The sequence below is a fragment of the Gavia stellata genome, chromosome Z (assembly GCF_030936135.1).
Source record: "Gavia stellata isolate bGavSte3 chromosome Z, bGavSte3.hap2, whole genome shotgun sequence".
Taxonomy (NCBI): domain Eukaryota; kingdom Metazoa; phylum Chordata; class Aves; order Gaviiformes; family Gaviidae; genus Gavia; species Gavia stellata.
Window position 1 is genome coordinate 41,189,438 of NC_082637.1, and position 22,859 is coordinate 41,212,296.

Here is a 22,859-nt window from a genome sequence, read left to right on the forward strand (position 1 = left end):
GGAAGTACAGAAATATTTAATCTTGAGGTTCAACGACCCACAAATTTGCAAACCTGAATGCAGAGTACATCTTACAAACAGGAAAAATCAAGAATTTTACATCAGCACAGCTCACAACAAGCAGGACTGGCTTCTCTGCACCGACATCTAGCAGAAAGAACCCCCACCCGGCAGGCAGTCACCCCCGCCTCCTAGGCTGCTCTGTCGCCACAGCCCACTCGTGGGGGCTGACAGCCCCTCAAGAGTTGCCCAGTACTCATGTGCCGTACACTCAGCACCGCTTTACGCGTAAGAAATTGCGAGCAGACAAGAGCCACGGGATGCAGCCAGGGCGCTCACAAGGAGGACGTGCAGAGGCCGAAGTAAGCGCAGCGATCCTCCGAAACGCGGCAGCGCGCCGACGCCGCGGCACCCGCGCGGCCCCCGGCCGGGACCCGGAAGCCGCGGGGCCCGCAGCCGCTCCGCCCGTGGGAAACCCGCCCCGCCCCCGCAGCCCGGGGCCGCCTCACGCAGCCACGGCCACGCCCCCGGGCGGGGCGGGGCTGCCGCTCTGCACACGGCTCCCTGGCTCCTTTCCTCCTTCCCGGGGCAGACGTAGCTCTGTGACGTTGCCTGGAACGGCGTCCTCCCCCGCCCCCGCGGGCGGCGGCGGCACCAGTACGGGCTGGCGCAGCGCGCGCTCCCGCCTCGCCTCGTGCGCGCCTTCCTCCCGCCCCCCCGCAGCTCCACACCGCCCCTGGGCGGCAGTGCGCATGCTTCGTCGGCCTGCGGCGCCTGGGGGGAAGCGGAGGCGGAGCCGGAGCCGGGGCCGGAGGGCGGGCACGGCTCCCTCCTCCTCCTCCTCCTCCTCCTCCTCCTCTTCTTCCCCCTCCCCGCCTCCCTCCCTCCTGCGCCTTCCCGCCGCCCGCCCCCCACGCACGGCGCGTCTCGCCTCGCGCCGCCGCCGCTGCCGACACGGCCGCCGCTGCTGCTGCGGGAACAAAGGAGAGAAGCGGCGGCGGCGGTGCCGCCAGCTCCGCGCCCCGCGCCGCCCCCTGCTCTGCTCTCCCGGCAGCCTCCCGGAGCCACCCGCGGCGCCGTCTCCGACACCCGCCGCGGGGTTTCTGGCCCCCGCCGGGAACAGGTAGGTGGGGGGGGGGCGGCGGGCTGGGCCGGGCGCGGCTCCCCAGGGCCCTCACGGCAGCGGGGGGTGCCCGGGCCTCCCTGCGGGCGGCCCCTCCGCCTCTACCGGCGGCCTCCTTCCGCCCGGTCCCTGGCGCGGGGGAAGGCCGCGGGCCGGCCCGGTGCTGGGCAGCGCCGGCGGCGAGACAATGAGGTTTCCCTGGGCGCCGGGGCTGTGGGGGCCGGCAGAGGCGCGGGGCCTGGCGACGTCCGGGCCAGGCGTGACTCAGGGGTTTGCGAGGAGCGGCCCGGCCCCGCCGCCCCGGCTGGGCACCCTCGCCCGCCGTCGGTGCTCCTCAGCCCGGCAGCGTCCGGGTCTTTTGTGTTTCGGTGTCCTCGGCAGCGGAGGCGGGGGGAGCAATTCAGACGTACCGCGCTGCGGGCGCTTGGCAGCGGCTCCCCTTTTGTCTGACTCACGCCGCCGGGCTTCACCTTCCTCGGGAAGCGCCCGGTGTCGGTCCGCCTTCTCCGTATCGACCCCTCCGTCCCGCCTCCCCCGAGCGCGGCCGTGCAGCGGCAAGCGCCCCGAGCAGCCTTCCATTTGTTTCGTTTTTGTGTTTCTCTTGTGTAGTTGTGGTCCCCTTTCGAGAGGAGGATCTTGGGGTAAATAAGTATTTAGGTCAGCAAGCCCATCGCTGACGCAGCTCCCGGTTTTTACGGTTGGTTTCAGTGGACGTTGGGGCCTTTATTTCCGTCGTTACGCTCAAACGCGGGATCGCCCGGTGGGAGCGTCGAGGCCTGCGGGGGGGGCCAGCCGGCCTGTGCCCGCCGCTGCGGGGATGGCCCGGCCGTCGCCTCGGGGGCGGAAAGGCGGCTTAGGTGCGAGGCCTGGGCCGCTGACGGGATTTAAGCTTCCCTCCGAGCTTCGCTGGTAACGGTGAGGATGAGCGGCATGCGTTGCTGTTGGAGTTCACACGCTGAATGAAAGGGCTCCTTTTCGTGCCGGGAGGTCCCAGGGCTAAGTAGGAGCATCGCTGAGGTTAGGACCTGCTCCTCGCGGTGGTAGAACGAGACCTCTTTTTACTATCCTTTCTGTTTCCTCCCCCCAGAGGGGAATAGTTGGGTGTAACCACCGACCCCCAAGGTTGTGGGGTGCACTTGTGAATCGGTGGCCGCCCGCCGGGCCCCGGGATCACACCCAGCCGTCCCCCGTGCGTGCTGCGGGCTGGCGGCGAGCACGGCTCTTGGAGATGACGGGCTGGTGATGCTGCATTTTCTTGACTGAATCTCAGCATCCGCAATCCCCGCTCCGCCCTGGAAGGAGCGGGTAATCGGCTCTCGCCGCCGCGGGCCGCCGGGGCTCGGTGTGCCGCGCTGGAGCCGGCGGGCTGCAGGCGGCCCCGGTCGGAGCTGATGGCCGCGGGCCGGCGGAGCGCCCCGGCCCCGCGCGCCCGTCACGTCGCAGCCGTCTGACAGGCGGAAGCGCAGGCCCACGCCCACGTGACCCGCGGCGGCGGGCCTGCCCGGCTGCGGGGGACTGCGCCTGCGGGGGGGTAGGACCGAGCCGGTGAGGAGGGAGTCAGCTGCCTGTGGCGCCGGTGGGAGAGGCTGCCGTAGCAGGGTCAGCCGGGGTGAGTGCCTGGCAGCTGGTTTCCTGCCGGCGGTAGGCGCTTGTAGAAGAAACACAGGTGACAGCCGGGGCACCTTCCAGAGCCGGGAAAAGCAGGACTTCTTAAGCGTTGGATAACAACCATTTGAGCTTTCCATTAGGGGCATGCAATTCAAGCGGTGGAGGAATGTGCTGACAAAGGAGCTGCGGAGACTCTGGTTTGTAGTAGGTTAATGCTAGCACGAGCACCTAAAGCTAGATGTAGCGCGCCGTGAACGCGTTTTGCCACTTGCTAATTTGAAAGTGGAGGTTGGTGGTGGCAGTGTGTTTGATAGCACTTTGAACTTAGCTGCTTAATAAAAGGGCAGAAGTACAGTCTTTATTTGTGTTATATAGACAGGCCTACAGTAGAGATGATGAGATTTTTTTTTTAGATTTCTCTAGGTGGGTCATGGTTTCTTCTGACTCCCTTGGCTGGTGTGTATGGCTGTAAAACTGTATCAGCATAAGTGTGAACCTGTTTTGTAGTCCTGAAAGGAAACTATTTATACCTATATTATAAAGGCATAAATAATGCAACCGTTTATACCTGCAAAATGAGGTCCTGTGACCAGGCAAGCAGGTGAATTTTGCTTGTTTACTTCCTCATGCTCTTGGTTTACTTTGATCCCAGAAATTTAGTTTAACTGGACAAGGGCAGCTGTCAGTTGCAGTTGTCATACTAGTGGAATGTAAGTTTACTGGTTGCAGTGTGGGATTTCTTAATTAAAAGAAGTATTTCTCTGTATACTGTAATGAATTTGCTTTCCTTGGTTTTGACTTCTCACAAGCATCAGCAGTCATTATCTTACTGTGATTGTTCCTGAACAGGAAGAAAGCAATCTAGAGATTACACTAAAATGTCTCCAGGTGCCATGTACAGTGTTTCTACTAAATATAAATTTTGGGAGGACAAGTGCTGTATTCTTACATGTCCCCAGTTTGTAGCAGATTCCTTGATTATTGTGTTCCAGTTTTATTGCCCTTGGGAATCGAGGATTTGGTTGCTGTTCAGTTTTTCTACTAACCTTGTTTTGCAGAGGTTAACCAGCAGTGAAGGTGAAGTATTTTTACTCCTAACTTCTGCAGCTTCTGTCAGAGAGTTAGCATTGTCTGCCTTTGGGAGGTTCAGAAGTCTTGCTGTAACTTTATTAAGACAAAGGATTTAACTGGCTTTTTTAAAAAATGTGTAGGCTGTGTAATAGAACATATTCAATAGTTTAAAATTGTTAATTTTATTTCTCTTGGAAGAGTATGACGCAGTCTAAACTTTTATTTCAGAAATGCTCTTTAGATTCTCAGTTGAAGGGCCCATTGTACATCTGTTGTTGCAGCGTTGTACTCAGTATCGGGTTTCATACACAGTTCAAGCAGTGTTCATGGCCTTGTTTTGGGAACTCCTTCTAAAGATAGGAATACAGACTTTAAATGGCTGCTGCCAATACTTCAGGGATTTTTATTGTTCTGTTTGACAGATGTATTGTGAGAGTAGGAACTACTAATAGTGGAATTGGCATCAAATTGATGCAAGATCAACCTGACGGAAAAAGTGGGGCTCTTCTGCTGGAGTCGGGGAAAAAATAAGCTATGTTATTTGCCAGAACTGTTTAGTAGATATGAACTTGGTCTTGCTTTTTCTGCATATCCCTGTTAGTGCTCAGAGGTTGGTAATAAAGGGCTCTTTTTGCTGTCAAATTGAATTTGGTTGTAACCACATGCAGCTCAGTGCCCAGCAAGTACATTATTTCTCAGTATTAGTATGATGACACTTTTTCTTCTCTTAAAGGTTCATAACGATGTTACTTAGCAATACAATTGCAGTATCGAATGGTATATTAACATCCATATAACCCTCTTTAAGAATGCTGATATCACTTCTGAGGGTTGGGGTGAGCAGACATACTTTGATTCTATAACCCTGTAATTGATTTTGGTGACATGCCAGCCCCTAATGCAGTTTTTGGTTTTATTTACAGCATCGAGATGACTCAGGAGACAAACCAGACCCCAGGGCCCATGCTGTGTAGTACAGGATGTGGATTTTATGGAAATCCTAGGACAAATGGGATGTGTTCTGTTTGCTACAAAGAGCATCTCCAGCGACAGCAGAATAGTGGCAGAATCAGCCCAATGGGTAAGAGGGCGGGGGGGCGTTCCACTTCTTTTAAAATAAAACATACAGAAGATGATGAGGAATCCCGGAATATTTTTCAGGAGAACTTCTGAAAGCTGTGTACTAAAACAATGAATATCAAAGACAATACTGCTGTAAATCACAGCAAAGATAAAAATACATTTCTGTGTAATGTTTTCTGGTCTGCTTGGCATTCAGCCATAACTTGCTTTCCCACTTAGCCTCCCCTGTTAGCACATTGTTATACAATTTCTGTATTTCGGTTGTTAATAGTATAGTCTGTCTTTAAGTAAAAAGTAATATGCAGTAGCAGTGAAGATTGTATGCAGACAGTTCATAGCTGTATACGAGACTATTTTACTAACATATATTCTACAATTTGTTCATCATTAACTTGTCAAATTCTTGTTATATAGGAACAGCCAGTGGTTCAAACAGTCCTACCTCAGACTCTGCATCTGTACAGAGAGCAGACACTAGCTTAAACAACTGTGAAGGTGCTGCTGGCAGCACATCTGAAAAATCAAGGTAAGATGAAGGTATTACTTTGAGGTTTGAATGAGCTGTGAGCGTGCAGCAAGATGAAGGCCTGCAGCAATCCTGCCCTATTGCAGTGAGTTTCTGCAGAGGAAAAAGGGACAGTCTTACGTGACAGTGCTTTATGAATCTCTCTAAATGGGAACTGATTAAAATAGTGTTGGACTGCTACATTTAAAAGGATGGCTTTGATTTATCTGGAGCAATACTTGCCTCAGGTTTGCCTGTTTTCTTCTAGGGAAACTAAAATAGAGTAAAAAATGTATTCTGAAGATAGTAGAAGGCAGAGGTCAAGAATGTGTATCAGTAGTAATTGAACAGGTAGTTTATTAATGGGTCTGGATAGTTTAAGCTTTTATTATGAATGCAAAACTAATGTAAATTATGTGTTTTGCTGTACTTAAACAGAAATGTGCCTGTTGCCGCTTTGCCTGTAACGCAGCAAATGACAGAAATGAGCATTTCAAGAGAGGAAAAAGTAACGCCGAAAACAGAGACTGAGCCAGGTATGTTTGCAAAGTAACTGGTGGCTTAACGGAAGCTGGTGGTTTGTTCGCTTTCAAAGTAGGCAACTTCTGTTGTGGTGATGGTCTTGAGGAACTGTTGAGAAGATTGAGGATGCTTTTTGAGTACTCTCTCATCAGAATCAAGAAAAAGGACTAGTGCCACAGCAGGGTTTTAAGATGCATGTTCAGTGTAGTAAAAAAGATCAACACCTGTGAGGGTGATTTTTGTTCCCAATCCTTTGGTTTTAAAAGTAAGGCACTCTAAAATTGCATTTGGGCAGGGTGTTCAGTTTTCAAGTCAAAACGTTGAGATTTCTATGTAGCAGTACAATTCCTGCTGACTCATGACAGTCGAAATGGCTTGTTGCGTTTGGAGAATGGAGTTCTTAATAAATTCCATTCTACAGAAGAGTTGAGGCTGTGGGGGAATCGAATACATGGTGTGAAAAATACCAACAAAAGCTGTTTAGGGTTCTTGAACTAATTGAGTAATCAATAGATGTAATCAAAGCATTGTTCCGCAGGTGTAGGATACTTGCAGCCTTAATTGCTGGGTGTGAATTATCAATTTAAAAGTTTTATTCTTGTACTGGAAAGTTGTAGTGGTAGTAGCTAAACTTTAAAGTGTAAACTATTTCTTGGAGGGAGGCAGGGAGGGGCAGCTTTCTTAACTACAACTAGTGAGTGATTGAATTCGTATCAATTTGTTCAAATGGGTATCTTAACACGCTTGTTTTGTACTTATATGTATCCACACTTATTTAATTTAACAGTTCTGAAACAGTCTTAAAACGCTAAAAGCTGATGTTTAGTAGGAAGCTTGTTCACTCAAGCTGAAGATGAAATTCATCTTTTTAAGTTCTGAATTTAGGTGAAATTGCTGATCGTGCTACTCAGCACTGTATAAAAGTGATTTTTACCTAGATATATCTTTGCCAGTAAAGACTGCTCTAACACCTGATATTTAATTGCTAAGTATTTGTACAGAGGATTTTACCATTTGCAATAAGTGATGCTAAGTCAAGATTCTGTGACGTGAACTCAAGTAGTTATACACTGTATTGGGTGTTTCATTATGTATAGACTGAGAGGAGGTCTTTGCAAGTGTTAACTTCCTGTGACTGATGTCATCTGAAGAGGCTTTCTGTATGTAGCTGAGAAATAATTTAGATTTTGCTACAATATTTATAAACCCATCTTGCCTTGTTATGAATTCCTACCTCAAATGTGGCAAGCAGGAAAGAGTGATATATAAAATGGTAGCAGTGGTGAAATAATAGGTGATTTGACTCTTATTAAAACTGCCAGTAGGAAATTGTTGTTTTGCCAGGTGTAAAAGACAATCTTCAGTTATTATTGACATATTTTTCAGGTACTGTGGGTCAACTGCATGATAGGTGGTGTCACATAGCACCCTATTGATTAGATTAGGGGAAAAAATCCAAAAGCAGCTCAAGATACTTCTGTGTTCCTGTAAATAATCCTGCAGGTTGAAACCAGTAAAAGCTGTTACAATCTTGTGTAGAGATCACTGGAAAAACTATTAGAGAACTTAAACATGTCTGGAAAACACTGGTGGAACAAAACTGCCTTCCTGGGTACATACCTGTAAATTCGTGAGACAGCCTCAGCTGCTGTTAATGCCTGAGTTCTCTTTTTAAGTGTTACAGTTTAGCACAGATTGTAGACAGCGTAGGATAGTGACCTTATATACTATTCTTAGGGTTTGTTGGACGTCTAAAATAAACAACATGTTGGCTGTATTCAGAGGTACATTGGTCTCTGTCTTTCAGGCAAGGGAAGCTGACCTAGACTTTTTATAAAAACCCCTGTCGTGTCTGGACTAGTAGCATTTTCTTCTCTCCCTTTTTCCAGCAGCATCCAATATGTGTTGGTCTCTTCTCTCAAGGAAGAACAGAAACAATGGTAAATAATTCACATCACCTCATAACAACAAAACTAATACTTTCTATGAGGTGTAAGTCTCTAAGATATGCCACAGTCATGGAGTTGCTAATGAAAATACAGTCTAGTTGTAAGCACAGTCTGACACTAGCAACTGAATGTCATAGCCATCTATCAGATAGTAACAGATTATGAACAAACAATGTAGCCTTCAAGCACAGTAGCTTGCTTTCCTTTTAATTTCTTCAACAGTATGAAGTCACATTCTTTTCTGCCAGATTTTCATTAGCAAATGAAATTTTGGATATTACCCTTACAAGCCAGAAAGTTAAAAATAGAATTGCATCTCGTCAACTGATTATTTTTTTTAGCAGTCTGTAGCATAGAATTATACTTGTTTGCTCTTGGAATTGAAGCAACTGACTTGAGAAGGTGGTAAAGTTGAGAACAATGAAGCTTAACAGGCTTGTTTTTCTTAGGGTTTTTTTGTGTTTTTGGGTTTGTTTCTTCTTCGCACAGGTTGAAGTTGCAGCCTGGATTCTCATTCAGAACAAAGCTGGTGCTAAGATGATTAATTGTATCTTAACATTTGAGGGAAGAAAGGCATGATGGATGTAACTGACTTAGTTGGTTCCAATTCATATGTCTAACGTGCTATGTTTTCTTGTAACTTGTAATATCTTATTTCAATGTACTTGTTTGTTGCAATTTTGTAATTGAACAGTGGCATGTGTTCAGTACAGTTCTGTGTCTGAACTGCTCATTAGTCAGAGGATTCTAAAGACATTTATGTCCAAACTCAAATTCGTAAGTGGGCACTGTTTACAAAATACTTCTTGTAAGACTTTGATTAAGTTTATACACTTCTTGTTAAGGATTGAATCCTAATACAGTCTTGACTGAAGTCATACTATACCCAAAGCATTGTAGAAATATGATTCACAGTTGCTTTTTTTGCTGTGCTGAGTTGCAGGAATGAAATGCAAAACTTAGCGAACTCCTTTCATTTTCTTGTGTTAATGCTATCAGAGCAATGTATCTACCAAGTTAGTGAGGCATAGTGGAGCCCTTCTGTAAGAAACCTTTTTTTTTTAGCAGGTATTCAAGTGGAAATAATATCTGTACAAGAAAGAGAATTTAGTTACATAGTAACCACTAAAAATAAACTGCTTTGAAAACAAGTTTGTTCAAACAACCATATTGTTTTACGTTACAGCATATTTTTAGCATTTTCTTGCGCTTTGTAGGTCATTACCTTGCTGAATGATGAGCGTTCAGTCAGATCTGTCAGTGTGTCCAGACGCAATTAGTATCAGCGTGTGTATCAGAGGCTTGGGGGGTTTTTGTTTGTTTTTGTTTTTTAAACTGAGTAATAGCTCTGTTTTGGGGAGTAGTGTGATTAGCTATCATTTTGTGAAGCCACAGCTGCAGAGTAGCACTGCTTATAAAGAAAGTGAACTGATTGAAAAGTTCACTGAAGAAACTGAACTGATTATGGTCTTGTGTAAATTATATATTTAAAAAATACCCAAATACTCTTAACTTACTGTGTATTACGTCCATGTTGTAGCTTACCCTTTCTGTTACTGAATGAATCAGCTTCAGAAGACAGCAGGCAATAGTTGGCTCACTTCTCTCTTAGCTTTCTACCAACCCAATCTGATTAGAGTAATTTTACAGCTGTCCTGCATTCAGGTTGAGACCCTGTTATGGGTTACCCTCACTTACGTTGTAAATGGAACCAGTGTGTTTCATCTGTGAGTTGTACAGTGTGTTGCAGGTAATATTGTGAGTAAGATGCCAACTAGACATCTGGCTTATGAGATATGGTAGGCTCAAGAGGGTAACTACGGATTTTCCTTAGCTCTTGTTGTAATGAGTGCCTTGTCAATTCTGATTTGTTTTCACACGTGGCTATAGTATTTTAACTGTGTTGCTATCTGTAGATGGTTCCTTTGTGGCTATTGTGGCTGATATAACAACTCTGTCTTGTGTTGAAAATAATTAGCTCATCTTCATGTTTCCCATGTCTGCTGTAGCTTCCGTAGATGCCTCTGGCTGAAACAGTTCTGAAATTGAAGCAGTAGTCTCTCCTAAGCCCTGAAGCTGTCTGCTTTGGAAAATAAGACTGGGAACCCAACTGTTGGTCCTGTGCTCATTGGTGATAGGATGCTATTATTATTTTACTTTAACAGCAGTATACCACAGACATCAAGTCTTCGTGGTGACCAAATTAAACCACATTTCTGTGTGATACTGAAACTGGGGTATCTTTACATTGTGTTAATGTAACAGTAAAAATACTCAATATGCCTCTTAGGAATGTGGGAGATGAGTGGTACGCTGCAGAACATTTCTATTCCCTTTCTTTGGCATGAAATGAAACATGATGGAAGTTTATTCTGCAGCCTTTCATCATGGGCACCTGTGTTGGCATAGCAATTGTAGTTCCTGAAGAATAAAGTATTTATGCTCAGGAAGCTTGACAAAGCATAATAAGTACTGTCCATCTTTTCAGACTAGAATTTTGTATACCAGTCCATTGTCTTAATATGCAATAGAAGGATTGTACAATCTCTAGTACAGCTTTCTGCTCCGGTACTGCAGAATTGCAGTCTAATGTCTTTTTGATGACTTCTCACTTTTTTCTCTCTTGTTTTAATTTTTCCAGTTCTTCTGTGGTTGGGGGTTAGCTTCATCAAGTCAGAATGCTTAAATCAATTTTTTTATGCTTTCAAGACTTTGCTCCACTAGTATGCTTACAACTTCCTAGTACCATGAAAGTCATGCAGTTGAAGCTGTTGGGATCTTATTTTGGTTAATCTTTGTTTACTCAGAGAAGCTTCTAAAAACTTCTTGATGTTACTTTGGTAGCCCCGTCTGGTCACTCTTGCTATGGGGAGGGTTAAAAAGTATATTACTTTAGTTTCATCAGGTTTTGTTCAACTGAAACATTGGATTTGCTCCTTTCCAGTGTGAAGTCTCAGTGGGAAAATACCTACTGTAGGCATGCTCTTTTGCAGCAGCCATACTGGTTTATGTAAGGGAAAACTACTGTCGGTTTTAAAAATCCTGTTCTTAGAGTGATTTTTAATTTTGAGTGGCAGTCCCACATAGTTGCTGTGGCTTAATACTTTGGGATCTGAGAAGACCTTTGTTTTCCAGTTGGTAGGACCTTTTTGCATATAGGTTGGGGGTAGCTGTCATGCTGTGGCATGGGGCTAGCTTCTCCCGTCAGTGGCCTTGCTGTTCCCACATGCCTTTTGTAAGGATGCATCTTATCTTCAGACTGCACATGAAGGAAATTTTCCCAAATTCATGATGCAATGCCTGTATTTTTGGGGGGGGGTTCAGACACCTTTCCAACACTAGGATTATGTTAGTCTTTATTATCCTAGCAGATTGGTGATAGTCTTCCTTGTGCATGGTGGTAATACATCTTACAGTGCCTGAGGGTAATAATTTAGGACCAAGTTAATAGTTAATAAAGGCCTGCCCAGTTATGAAAATCTGTTGCTCCTAAGTTCGTCTGGCTTTGTAATAGGAGAACTGGTCTGGTAAAATTCAAGTGAAGTAACCTGTTTAGGAAACCTCTTGAGCCATAGGTTGGGAAGGGAGATGACGAAAGTGATGGAGAGAGGTACATGCTAATGCGAACTCTGAAGTGATAAAACCTGTTTTAGTGGTGAGGGGTTTGCTTTATCTGAACATTGTTACTGAGGAGGTAGGTCTTCAGGTACTGGTAACTACTATTTTCCAACTTTCAGCATTTGTTCAGTTATTCATTCCATGGTTATCATACAGCAATCATTTAGAGCACTTTGCCTGATGATTAACGCTGTGTGATTTCTGCCATAAAATTAATTCAATATGTTGAGGAGTGGAATTGTACTTGCCTGGTTGGAACTGGCTTCTGTGCTAAATGAAGCCTTTTATGACAAGCAGTTGTCAGGATGGTATCTGAATTTATATCGGCTCCTCATGTCATGGCAGGACAACTACAATGTACAGTATTTTTTCATCTGAGCCACAGGTTGATGAAAAAGGGGTTTTTGTCTGAGCCTTAAGTAAGGGACAGGGTAGGCAGCTTTGCCTCTGTCCCAGCCATTACTCAGAAGCTCATTCATGAAGGTTTAACATGATAAAAACTCATCATCAGACTTAACTCTGTTGGCCTAAAAGAATAGGAGAATCCTTTATTCATGGAGAGTAATAAATTGAACATTTTAATTTGCATTTAGGGGGCTGTGTCGCATCTTGTCTTGGGACCTTTTAGTGCCCATTACTGCGTGTTGTGTACTGATTTTCCTTCTTGGAACATGTTTTAGTTGTGGGGCAAGGATCCTGTTCAGCAGCCCTTTCAGGAAATGTGCCTCTACTGTTAGTCAGTGATAAAGGTTGCTCCTCATCTTGTTTTCATTTTCTCTTAGTGCATGTTGTGAGTGACTTCAGTTATTTAGCTCACTGTTGATTTGCCCCTTCTGCATTTTCTTTTGCATCTGATTGAAACAGCATGCATGCTCCGAGGGCTCGTATTTATAAGTTGATTCTGATGCAGATGAAGCTTCCCCCTGGCTAGCTATACATCCTCTTTTTCATCTGCCATGGTTTATGATTAACATTTCATTTTTAAACAGATTAGCAATATAACAAATCTAAAAGGAGTTTGACCATGCTTTTTTGGGAAGTATTTGGTCTTTTTTTTTTTGAGGCCATAGCTGATGGCTGTTAGCCAAGGTGCATAGTATCCAACAGGTTTACACTGTAATATTGCTGTTTCTAACCTGGTCTTTGGTCACAGGCTCTCAAATAGATTAACTGATGCTGAACACTCCTTTCCTTGGGATTTAAAGACAACTTCAGAGGATCGTATCTGTTAATCTAGAAAATGTTAATCAAGACAAAGAAATTGTTTTCTCGAAAAGCCAAAAGCAGTAGCAGAAATTACTCCAAAAAGTACCAATAGCAGTAGTGGTTGTAGTGCTAGTGTGTAATAGCTTTCTTATCCCTCAGACATGGCCAAATAACACTGACACTGAACTTCCCAAATCTTTTAGAAAAAGGTCCATGCAAGGTGACAAAAAATAAAGGTGGTAAATGGCCTTAGTTGTTTATTAGGACTGTTGCTATAATGTATAAGTAAAGTATACGAAAATACTAGCAACCATTGTTTTACTGCATGAAATTTCTTGGTGATTAGCACTGAATGTTCCCTCTTACCTCTGAGAGCTTGTCACTTTTAAACCTTGTTTAGATTATGAAGTCCTGACTGGGGTCTGTCTTGTTGCACTGTGAATTGTGAGGCTTTCTACGTGTTAGTGGTAGTAGTAAGCTGGTTTTTAGAATACCTATGAACATGATTATGCAAACGCAATTTTAAAGAACAAGTATGAAGAGTAAAGATAGAAAAACAGTCAACATAACTGTTTCTTCAAGCCTGGAGAAAATCCACTTTTCACAGGATATACCACTTACTGATCCAAAAGAATCTCAACTAACAAATCCTATTTGTGTGCATAAAGTTGATTACAAATAAGTCCTTAAAGCTTATATACTCCATTTATTCTGGAATGCATTTTGCAGTTTGTTCTATTTTAGAACAATAGATGTCATGATACAGCTGGGAGTGTTCAGGAAAACTGTACCAGGAGCAGGTATTACAGTTGAGTACAAACACACCTCTCTCAGCTTTCCTCCATTCCAGTTTGGATATAAAGAGGATATTAAAAAGTAAGTTTTATTAAAAAAAGTATTTTTTCAAACAAAATTAACAGATTCACTAAAGTTTATAAAAGGACAAATTTTTATCCTTCAGAGAACTTAAGTAAAAGGTGATTCAGGTTTGTCTGAAGGTGTTCATGACAGAGGCAATTGAAAAGTGACTCATTTTGACTATACCTGCTTGAACACTAAGGCTGAATACAGTAAAAAAATACAGATATTCAATGTAAATCTGCACTTAGTTCTTTAAATTACTGAAATTGTTGAAAACACAAGGGCTCTTTTGAACTGTGTTTGTTTTGTAGCTGTGTTCTGGACCTGTCACAGAAGCAGTGGCTTGCTGGCTGCTGTCTTGGTGAACTGTGTTAGGCATCTGACTTCACAAGTGTAATGGCAGAGTAACCCTGTACTATGATAGTAACACATCATTGAATTTCATTTGTTTCTAAAATATATTCCTCTTAGTTATATTCTCTACGGGTATGACCTCTGTTCAGTGAGTTTAGCCATGACAATATTGTTGCTGTTTTAGATTAAATGTTACTTGATCATATGTTTATTTTTTTAATATTAAATGTGTACATGGAACTTTGGCAGTGCTTCCCAAGCCCTTAACACCTGTATAAGGCACTTACTTGTTACAGCTATATTCTCTAGCTGGTGGAACTGTGGGGAAAATCTGATTTATCTTGTGTAGAGCCAAAAGGGACCAATAGAGTACCTAAAAATTCCTATTTCTGGTTTACATTTTCGTAGATTAATCCATGTAGTACTTCAGACAACAAACATCAGGGTGTTAGTAGGGGGAGTTAATCCTTTAGAAATACATGCATGCTAGTGAAGTCAAGAAAAGGAAACTTAACCTTTATTTCCTTCACTTGCTTTACCAGTTGTTACTCAACCAAGCCCATCAGTTTCTCAGCCTAGTACTTCACAGAGTGAAGAGAGAGCTCCTGAACTGCCGAAACCAAAGAAGAACAGATGTTTCATGTGCAGAAAGAAGGTTGGCCTTACAGGTATGAGAACACTTTGTCAATTCTGAACAGATCTGTATGATTAGTTGCCTCTTGCTAGATTAAACTTGATGAAGTATCTGTACCATTAAATTTAATTTCTTCTTCAGAATCCAAATAACTTAGTACAGCTGTACTTTTGTCTTACTCTGTATGTTAGAGTAGATAAACATACCCCTTTGTAGTGACTAAGCCCTTAATTTACAACTTAATTAAATATGAAGCTTCCTAGTGATGTTGCTTCTTTTTCGATGTACAGGATTTGACTGCCGATGTGGAAACTTATTTTGTGGACTTCACCGTTATTCTGACAAGCATAACTGCCCGTACGACTACAAAGCAGAAGCTGCAGCAAAAATCAGGAAAGAGAATCCAGTTGTGGTGGCTGAAAAAATCCAGAGAATATAAATTAACCTGCTTGTGAAAAGACTGACGGACTTTTTGTTTTGTTTTTAATATATCCTAGGAAAACATGAAAGAGCAGGTGCATGGCCATTTTCTGTTGTTCTCCGAAGTTTTTATTTTAGTTGTGTCTGTCTTAATGATATTTCAGAATGATTGGATGTTTGTTACAGGCAGGATTGGATAGATACAGCCCTTGAAAATATGTATGCCCTCCCCAGAATATAATTGGATGATCAGAAACCTGTATAGGAATACAGATGCACAGAGGACAGACCCTAGTTTACATGTGCCAAACAGATGTATGCTATCTGCATATTTGCAGCGGATCTGCCTTTTGAGATGTGTTTGAGGTATATGATCTTTGGCTAGTGTTACATGCCTGTTTTGGAGAAGGATACATCAAAAAGGTTGGCAGTCTACTTCTATCATTTAAAATCTCATTGTAATTTTAGTTTCCACACTCCATTGTTTTCCAGCAGAATGAGATCGAGTGTTGGTGCCATATTTAAGGAAAGCACTTAGCAGTTGCTGTGGGAAAAATAGAAAAAAAAATCAGATACGTATGACAAGAAAACTGTTTTGGGAAAGATTACGTTAACTTTAGAACCATGAAAGTAGGTTCCCAAAGGAAATGTCCTGCTAGGCACTTACGTACTGGCCTGCAACAGAGTTGTCTGCTTTTCCTTGCATAGCTAAAAATGTTGTGTAGCACAATATTGTAAGATTGGTTTACAAAAAAAATGTTACATATATTTTCAGACATACCACAGCAGCTCTATCAAGCAACATGTGTCTGAGTAAGTTTCTGAATTATTAGAGCAGTTTATTATTCATATACTACTTAGGTTCTGTGTGTTCTGAGTTCAAAAGAATATTAGGAGTTAATTTTTTCTAGTTTTAAATGTAACAATTGCACTGTTCTGCATGGAAAACCATACCCAACATGGCTGCTGTAGACTTAAGTGGTACCTGGCACCACTCTTGGAGGGCTGCTTTATCATTTTTTAATTGTACTTGGGTGTAGGACTGTAGTGTTCTTGGGTGTATTGCATGGGCTGCATTATCTACAGCATTGTACAATAACAACTCTAGAAAAGACAGTATACTTCACTGATGCTTGTCTGGTAATATCACTTCTGTGTTATAATGGAAGGGGTTTTTTGTGATGTATGAAACTTGTGTTTTTTATATAAACAAGTACAGTTTAGACTAGTGTTGTGGTAATGCCTGTTCTCATCTGTAAATAGTTATGTATGTACACAAAGCGCTACTCCTGACCTTCTGATTTTGATTGCAGTGTTCAGTCTTAGTTTTTACTTCACTATTAAAAGCATCAGGTTTTTGCTTCTAACTTTGTTCTTCTGAGTTATTAGATATGCAAACATGTACAGATAGTTCATATTTATGTATTGCACATAATCATGCTACCCAGCATCTATCCTGTATTGTATTATGTAAATAATAAAAATCATGTACAGAAGGAAATACTTCCTTTTGTGATAGTTCATTGGTTTTAGTTATTGCTGTAATCACAAGGTGTCCTTGTAGAGGTTGAGGTGCAAAGTTAGTATTAAGTTCTTATAGATGTCGTCTTTATGCTTAAGCCTGCAGATGTCCTTATTTCTTACTTGGATATAGCAACTTTTTTTTAAGATAACTTGGACGCGCAGCTGGAATACAGATAACTACCTGATGGCCCGACAAAAATGCCAGCAAACAACAGTGTGCTTAAAGGGAGTGAAGGAAAGCATTAGCAATTAACTTCAAAGATTTTTTTTCTTTTGCCTACAAAACTTATTTCCAGTGGATCTGTTTTATTAAAACCAGTGGACTGCTATGCCATTCTGTCCATGCCATTCTGTCCACATCTTCACCAGCAGACTTGGGCAGAGTTATTGTCAGGGTCAGCATCCAAATGCAGATGTTAAATATGCCAGATTTATCCTTCCCAGTGAGGACAGAGCACACAGTACATGTTGCCTTGGAGGAAGACATCTTCACTGCTGGATAATGCATAAAAATTGCTTGTATCAGAAATGGATAATGTGCATCCCACCAGTCAGCTGATAAGTGATAAGTATCTACAGCCACTGTTTATACCTCCACTAAGGGAACACAGGCATGCTCTGGGACTTCATTTTCCAGGATGAATTTTATGACTTAATCATGGAACTGCTTTAAAGCACCAAAATTATCATTTTTCTACCTTTTGTATTAAAGCAAAGACAGCTACTCCACTGCAGTGTAAAATGCTTTTCTCTTTTTTTTTTCCCCTTTTTTCTTTTGAACCTGAGAACACCTTGTAACTGGACATTGGAGGAGAATGTGTCTGGTTTTGATGCTGTTGTGGCTAGAGTGTTTTAGGACAGGTAATAGTACTGATACTTGTAGTTAATGATTATGATAGTCTCAGTCTCACTGTCTGCTTTTTCATCTGAACAAAGGCTGTACTTGTGAAGACTTGTTAAAATAATTGATCTCAGTAGATCTGTGGAGGAAAGTATGGAATGAAAAATCCCTCATTGTCCTGTGAAATCATGAACTCTATCACATGTAAATTGCCCACAAGTGGGGTATGAGCTTTGTTCTTTTAATAATTTATGTAGTGTCTGTATTCATTCTGGAGCCCTAATTCTGTTGAGTCTCACTAAACACTCAAAGGAGGGGAAAGTTTTTTAAAAAGAGCAGGTATTGCCAAAGTGTGTGGGGGGAGAGTGTTTAAACTTAGGTGCGAACACTGTGGTACATCTTCCTTGGCAAAGAGTAAGAATGCAGGTGCAGAGTCTTTCAGATCCCACTCTGTGCCGCCCAACTTGGAGACTGGTATATATTCCTAAAATATATGGTTAACTCCCACAGCACTGCCAGTCACAGTCAGTTTTAACACAGTAGTATTAAAACTCTTTGAGAAAAAGAGTCCATCTTCTATAATGTCTGAATACGAGCCATTCATAAAGCTGCTGTCACTTGTTCTTTCAGTTTAAAGTGACAAACAGCTATGAATAGTATATCCATCTTCCAAGAAAGAAACATGATCACTTCACATGACGCTGATCCTCATCTAATGTTTAGCTGTTAAGACTGAGGTGTTCTTAATTTATACATAAATACAGTGTTCTGGGAAGAGTCCTCCTCTGTCCCAATCAAGTTTACCAGATGATGGGGACTTTTTTAGTTAGGGAACAAAAAGGAACATCGAAACAAATAAGTAAATGAAAGCAGCTAGGTGACTAAAAACTGTATGGTAATCTTCAATCTGTGAAATACTTGCCTAGCTACTGTTAACGGCTGTGCAATACTATGTTCCACAGGACTCTCTGCAAACTTACTGACACCTGTTACTGTTAAACCTGAAATTTGGAGTATAATTACGAGCTTCCTGTGGTGTTTCCAACCTGTTGCTGTGAAGCTGATGAGCTGCCAGATGACTTGGTTGGTTGTGGTGCTTTAGGATGCCGTAGGGTCAAGAAGCCCTGACTATCTTCCTGGTACTTAACCGTTTGAAAATGTGCTTCTGGTAATCAGTTACTCTGCCACGTGTTTTGGAAGGTCATTATTCACAAGTATTAAGGACATGTCTTGGACACTTGCTTGTATTTGTCATGTCTGTTAGTCTCAGTCACTCAAAGGATACTTAATAAGAATTTGACTCGTGTCTGGTGTCTATAATGAGTCAAAATGCCTGTCAGTTTCTCAGTGTTCCTAAGCAGCTCTACAGTATCACCTGATGTATATGCTTGAAGGACAAAACACCATCAAGTAGGGAAATTGGTTTGTTTACAGTATCCAGGTGTGTTAAGTAGCAATGATTCAGTAAGAAAAGGAACTTTGCTCTCTGTATAGGTGTGTCATTTTATGTTTGTTTTATTAATTTCTCAGCCAGCCAAACAATGAAGATGCATTTTCTCACAAATGACCTGTTACTGACTCCCTGGATCTTTTTCTTAATTAAACACCCAGGAAATTTGAGGGACTGTGCTTTGATTCAGGAGACACAAAGGGCTCTGGCAGTACACCTGAAGGAATCTGGATGCCGTTGCAATTAATGAATGACAACCCCAAACAGTTGACTGAGGGGGACAGTTAGAAAACCTGAGCTGGAAAAATAATGCAAGTGATTACATGTGGAAATGTTATAACATAGTCCAGGAGCAAAGTTCTCTCTGTGAGTGCAGTGAGGATTAGTTACCACCACAGTGAGGTCTGTATCTAACAGAAGAGAGTTTTAAATGCCATTTCACAGCCCTGAATTACCCCTTAATCTACTGTAAACACTTCAGCAGAATGTGCTTTAGCCTTTAAATTGCCCATTGTAGTAGTAATTTAGTGATGGTCAAAGAAGAAACAGAGTTGGGCAGGGGTTTTTGCTAGACTGAAGAAAATACAGAGACCATTTATGCTTGAAAGGGCACATCAGCACAACAAAACAGAGCCAAGTACCAGGTTTCTGACTCCTATGAAGAACTGAATTCAGTGGAAGAAGCAAGTCTTGGCATGTGGGATGCAAAATAGCAGAGTATCAGCAGCCTGTGATTTAAATGAAATTAAAATAGAGGTGTAAAACTGTTAAAGATGGCAGTACAGAAATAAATGCAAGAATCAACACCTACAATGACAACCCAAAACATTGCGGCTTGACTGCTTATTTGTGTAGATACAAATCTGTACCATTTAAAAAAAAAAGCATTGATTATTGAAAGTACTAGAGTCACAGCTTCCTGAAGAAGCCCTGTCTCACTCTTGCCTTTTGTAGTAGATGGTAAGATGTAGATGACAGATAATTTTTTTTTAATGCCAATTTCATTTCAGTGCGTGCTTCTTTCCTGTAAGGTCCTGGCCAGTATTCTAGCAATGTTAGAAGTTGGGTTTCTCGTGTGACTGTTACTTTGTCTCAAGCCCCCTAAGAAAGAGATCTGTATCTTTACTAAACCTCCTTGTAGTCCTAGCCTTTTTTCTCCCCATGTCTACAACCAACTCACAGCATTTATTCCCGAGTAGCAATAAGCCTGGTTATCACAAACTGAGGTTTATTTATTATGGAGAGACAGTAAGTAGGATAATTACATCTACTCTTGCACCTAAGTACAAGCATGCAGGGTAGACTACATTGTGTAATTAGTCCTGACCCAAGGCAGGTTAAGTCTTGCACTTAACTGACCATATGGGCACCTGGGAGGGTTGTAGGGTGAAGTGCCTCCCTCTCTGCAGGCATTTCACAGTGAAGTTACCCATGGCCCCTGCCAAGCAAAGGCATTTCCAGAGCCCACCTTGTCCTTCCTAGTTCCCGTCAGGATACCTCTAATGCTAAATGACTGCCATCGCAGCGTGATGCTATTTTTAATCCATAGACAGGTGACAACATTTCTCAATTACGTTACTTGATTGTGGAGTAAGTTCTTACTTTGTTTTGTTTGCTTTTTTAATTGTGGTGCATGTATTTTTTTTTTTTAAATATGTATGGGGGTTATGTGTGTATCAAGGAATTTATATATAAAATACAAAGTGCCTTCATCTTTTTCATTTTTCCTCCAGTTCACATTCCGTATCTCAAATGATTCAACTGAACACAAGCCTGATGTTTGCAATGTCATATACTCTATTTCTAAAGTGACCATCTCTGTATAAGACCAGCCCAAATATCAGTGTAAGATGACCTTCCCTAATGATAGACCAGTGCCATGTTTGCTAAATGAACCACCAAGGCTGTGTTGCTCCTGAAAAATGTTTACATCCAAGGAAAGAGTTAGAGTCACTGACTGTGTAATAGCCAAATGTACTTACCTAACTGGACTCAAGACACCTTAGCTGCCCACCGCTTCACTTGCTAAGCTGCTTTAAAAGGTGGCTGCGTCTGAATTGGTTTTACTCTCCTCCATATCCACAGCCAGCCAGCCTCACCATGATTTGGTTTCCTGTTAGGGAAAAATCAACAGTTTTAGTACGCTTTGTATGGGAGTTTTATTAGGCTTTTGAGGTTGTTTTGATAGGGCTGTGAGCACTGTTGATGGTAACTCACTTTTAACACGCTCTTCGTGGTTCGTGTGTTTCAAGGTTCGTCCTATAGCTCCTTCTGATGGTACAACAATGAATTCAATATAAACGGAAGCAACATGACCTAAAGGATAAACTGAAGCCACGATTCAGTATGGGGCCCTGCTCACAGCACAACTTTTCTTTCAGCTTCATTTTCCCACTGCAACCATAGGCATTTCAGTCCCTTTATCCAGCATCTGAAAGGTACCATTGAATGTTAGCCAGGCATATTTAGAGATGTGTGTTTGGACTTATCTTTATTGCTTGACTTTATTTTCAGATTTCACTGACAGTGGTCTTTACATGTAGTTAATGTATTTTGTTTTCTGACAGCTTTCTGGTGGCGGTGTTTATCAGCTTGTTGGTGTGCTCTGTTGTGAAAGAGGTGTTAGAAGCACAAGGTGTTTGCCCAGCTACTGCATGGCAAACATGTAGGTGGGGAAATGCTCCCTACAGCTCAGACCTTTCATCTTGGGAGACCTGCTGTGCCCCTTTCTAGTATTTTTGCCTGATTGGTGATTTTGCAATGTTGTAAGACAGGATGAAGTCCCACTGAATCTTCACTCATAATATCACCGAGATTGTAGCACAGATCTGAGGAAAAGGAAAGCAATTAATTCACTGTTCCTCATTCCTGTTTATCTACTCTTTACCATACTGTACATTTATATTGTTTAAAACCCACCCAAGCTGCCTTATTTGCTGATGAGGATTTTTCTTGAGCAGACAGCATTTTTACTGTAGATTTGATTGAAGCTTACTTTACTAGGTCAGTGAGAAGTTGGGCACATGATGAACATGTCTTGAGTTCCCAAGAGAGCCTGTGAAACGGTTTGTACACAGGACCATTTGACTTTGATAATGCTTCTGGGAGACCAGGTCAGACTAGGTTTAAACAGGATTAGGCTAAAGTAGATATTCCTTAGTTGTATTTTAAGTAGCATGGGATTTATGAGGGAAAACTAGGTTTATCACCCTGGAAAAAACTTGATCCCTTTCAGTCTGGTTACAGTCTTCAGAGTGAGACTGAGCTGGTTTCTTTGATTGCTATACTGAACTCATCTGATGGATAATAGCCATATGGATTTGCGTATTTCTAATAGAAGCTCACCTTCTGACTGACCTTGTAGGACCAAAGACTTGGATGTTTTGCTGCCAGTTCAGTCACCACAACAGCTCATGGAAGGTTCACCAAGTACCAGATGTAGAGCAAGGAGGAGGCAGGGACAGGCAGGAGAGGTGAGACCACCACATACGGATTTGCACGGGCTGCTGAGGAATTGCAGTTTTGGTCTCGGTGCCGAGACGAATTGGCTGGTAGCTTCAAGCATGTAGCAGTGGTGCAAAGGTTGTCATTTGCCATCATGGCTTCCAGGTTTGCTAGCTGAGTCTGAGCCCTATCACCTGCAGGTTGCAGAAATGGATTTATTGTTGATTTGAGGTGATATTTTTGCTGCCTTTAGTAATTTCGTCTCTTACATGTAAGCATCTGGAAGTAAATAAAGGACAAACAGTGGGAATAATTCACTTGCTCCTCAGCAAGAATTTCTAAGCCAGAGTTTGGAAAACATACTATGTTAGGAAGTGGCCTTGAGGTACGAGTTAATTTACTCAGCATTTCACATAGGCAGAGGTGGTTGTGTTTAATGGTTTGTCATCTGGTGAGGGTGAATCACAGGTCAGCGCAGAGTCATTTCTCAGTGTCGACCAGCCTTCAGTAAATAGAGGCATTTAACTCTCATCTGCAAATAGCTGCTGGAGACCAAAGGTTATATCAGTGAATAATAACTTTAGGACTTTTACAGACCTCTTCCTCTTTGTTTCCCAGAGCCCTTTGCAGTGGTGGAGAAGGGTTG

General features: G+C 42.5%; 1 protein-coding gene across 3 annotated transcripts; it reads left to right on the plus strand.

The window, feature by feature from the left end:
• Positions 1-1,086: 1,086 nt before the first annotated feature.
• Positions 1,087-16,449, plus strand: ZFAND5 (zinc finger AN1-type containing 5). 3 transcript variants are annotated; one of them, XM_059833472.1, is made up of 6 exons: positions 1,087-1,123; positions 4,726-4,883; positions 5,300-5,411; positions 5,829-5,926; positions 14,443-14,568; positions 14,825-16,449. In XM_059833472.1, exons 2-6 carry the CDS (start codon positions 4,733-4,735, stop codon positions 14,971-14,973), a joined length of 636 nt encoding a protein of 211 aa, XP_059689455.1. In that variant the 5' UTR covers positions 1,087-1,123; positions 4,726-4,732; the 3' UTR covers positions 14,974-16,449. The 3 variants fall into 3 exon arrangements, with proteins under 3 accessions (XP_059689455.1, XP_059689457.1, XP_059689456.1); XM_059833474.1 differs by lacking the exon at positions 1,087-1,123 and adding an exon at positions 2,695-2,732; XM_059833473.1 differs by lacking the exon at positions 1,087-1,123 and adding an exon at positions 2,904-2,928.
• The last annotated feature ends 6,410 nt before the right edge of the window (positions 16,450-22,859 follow it).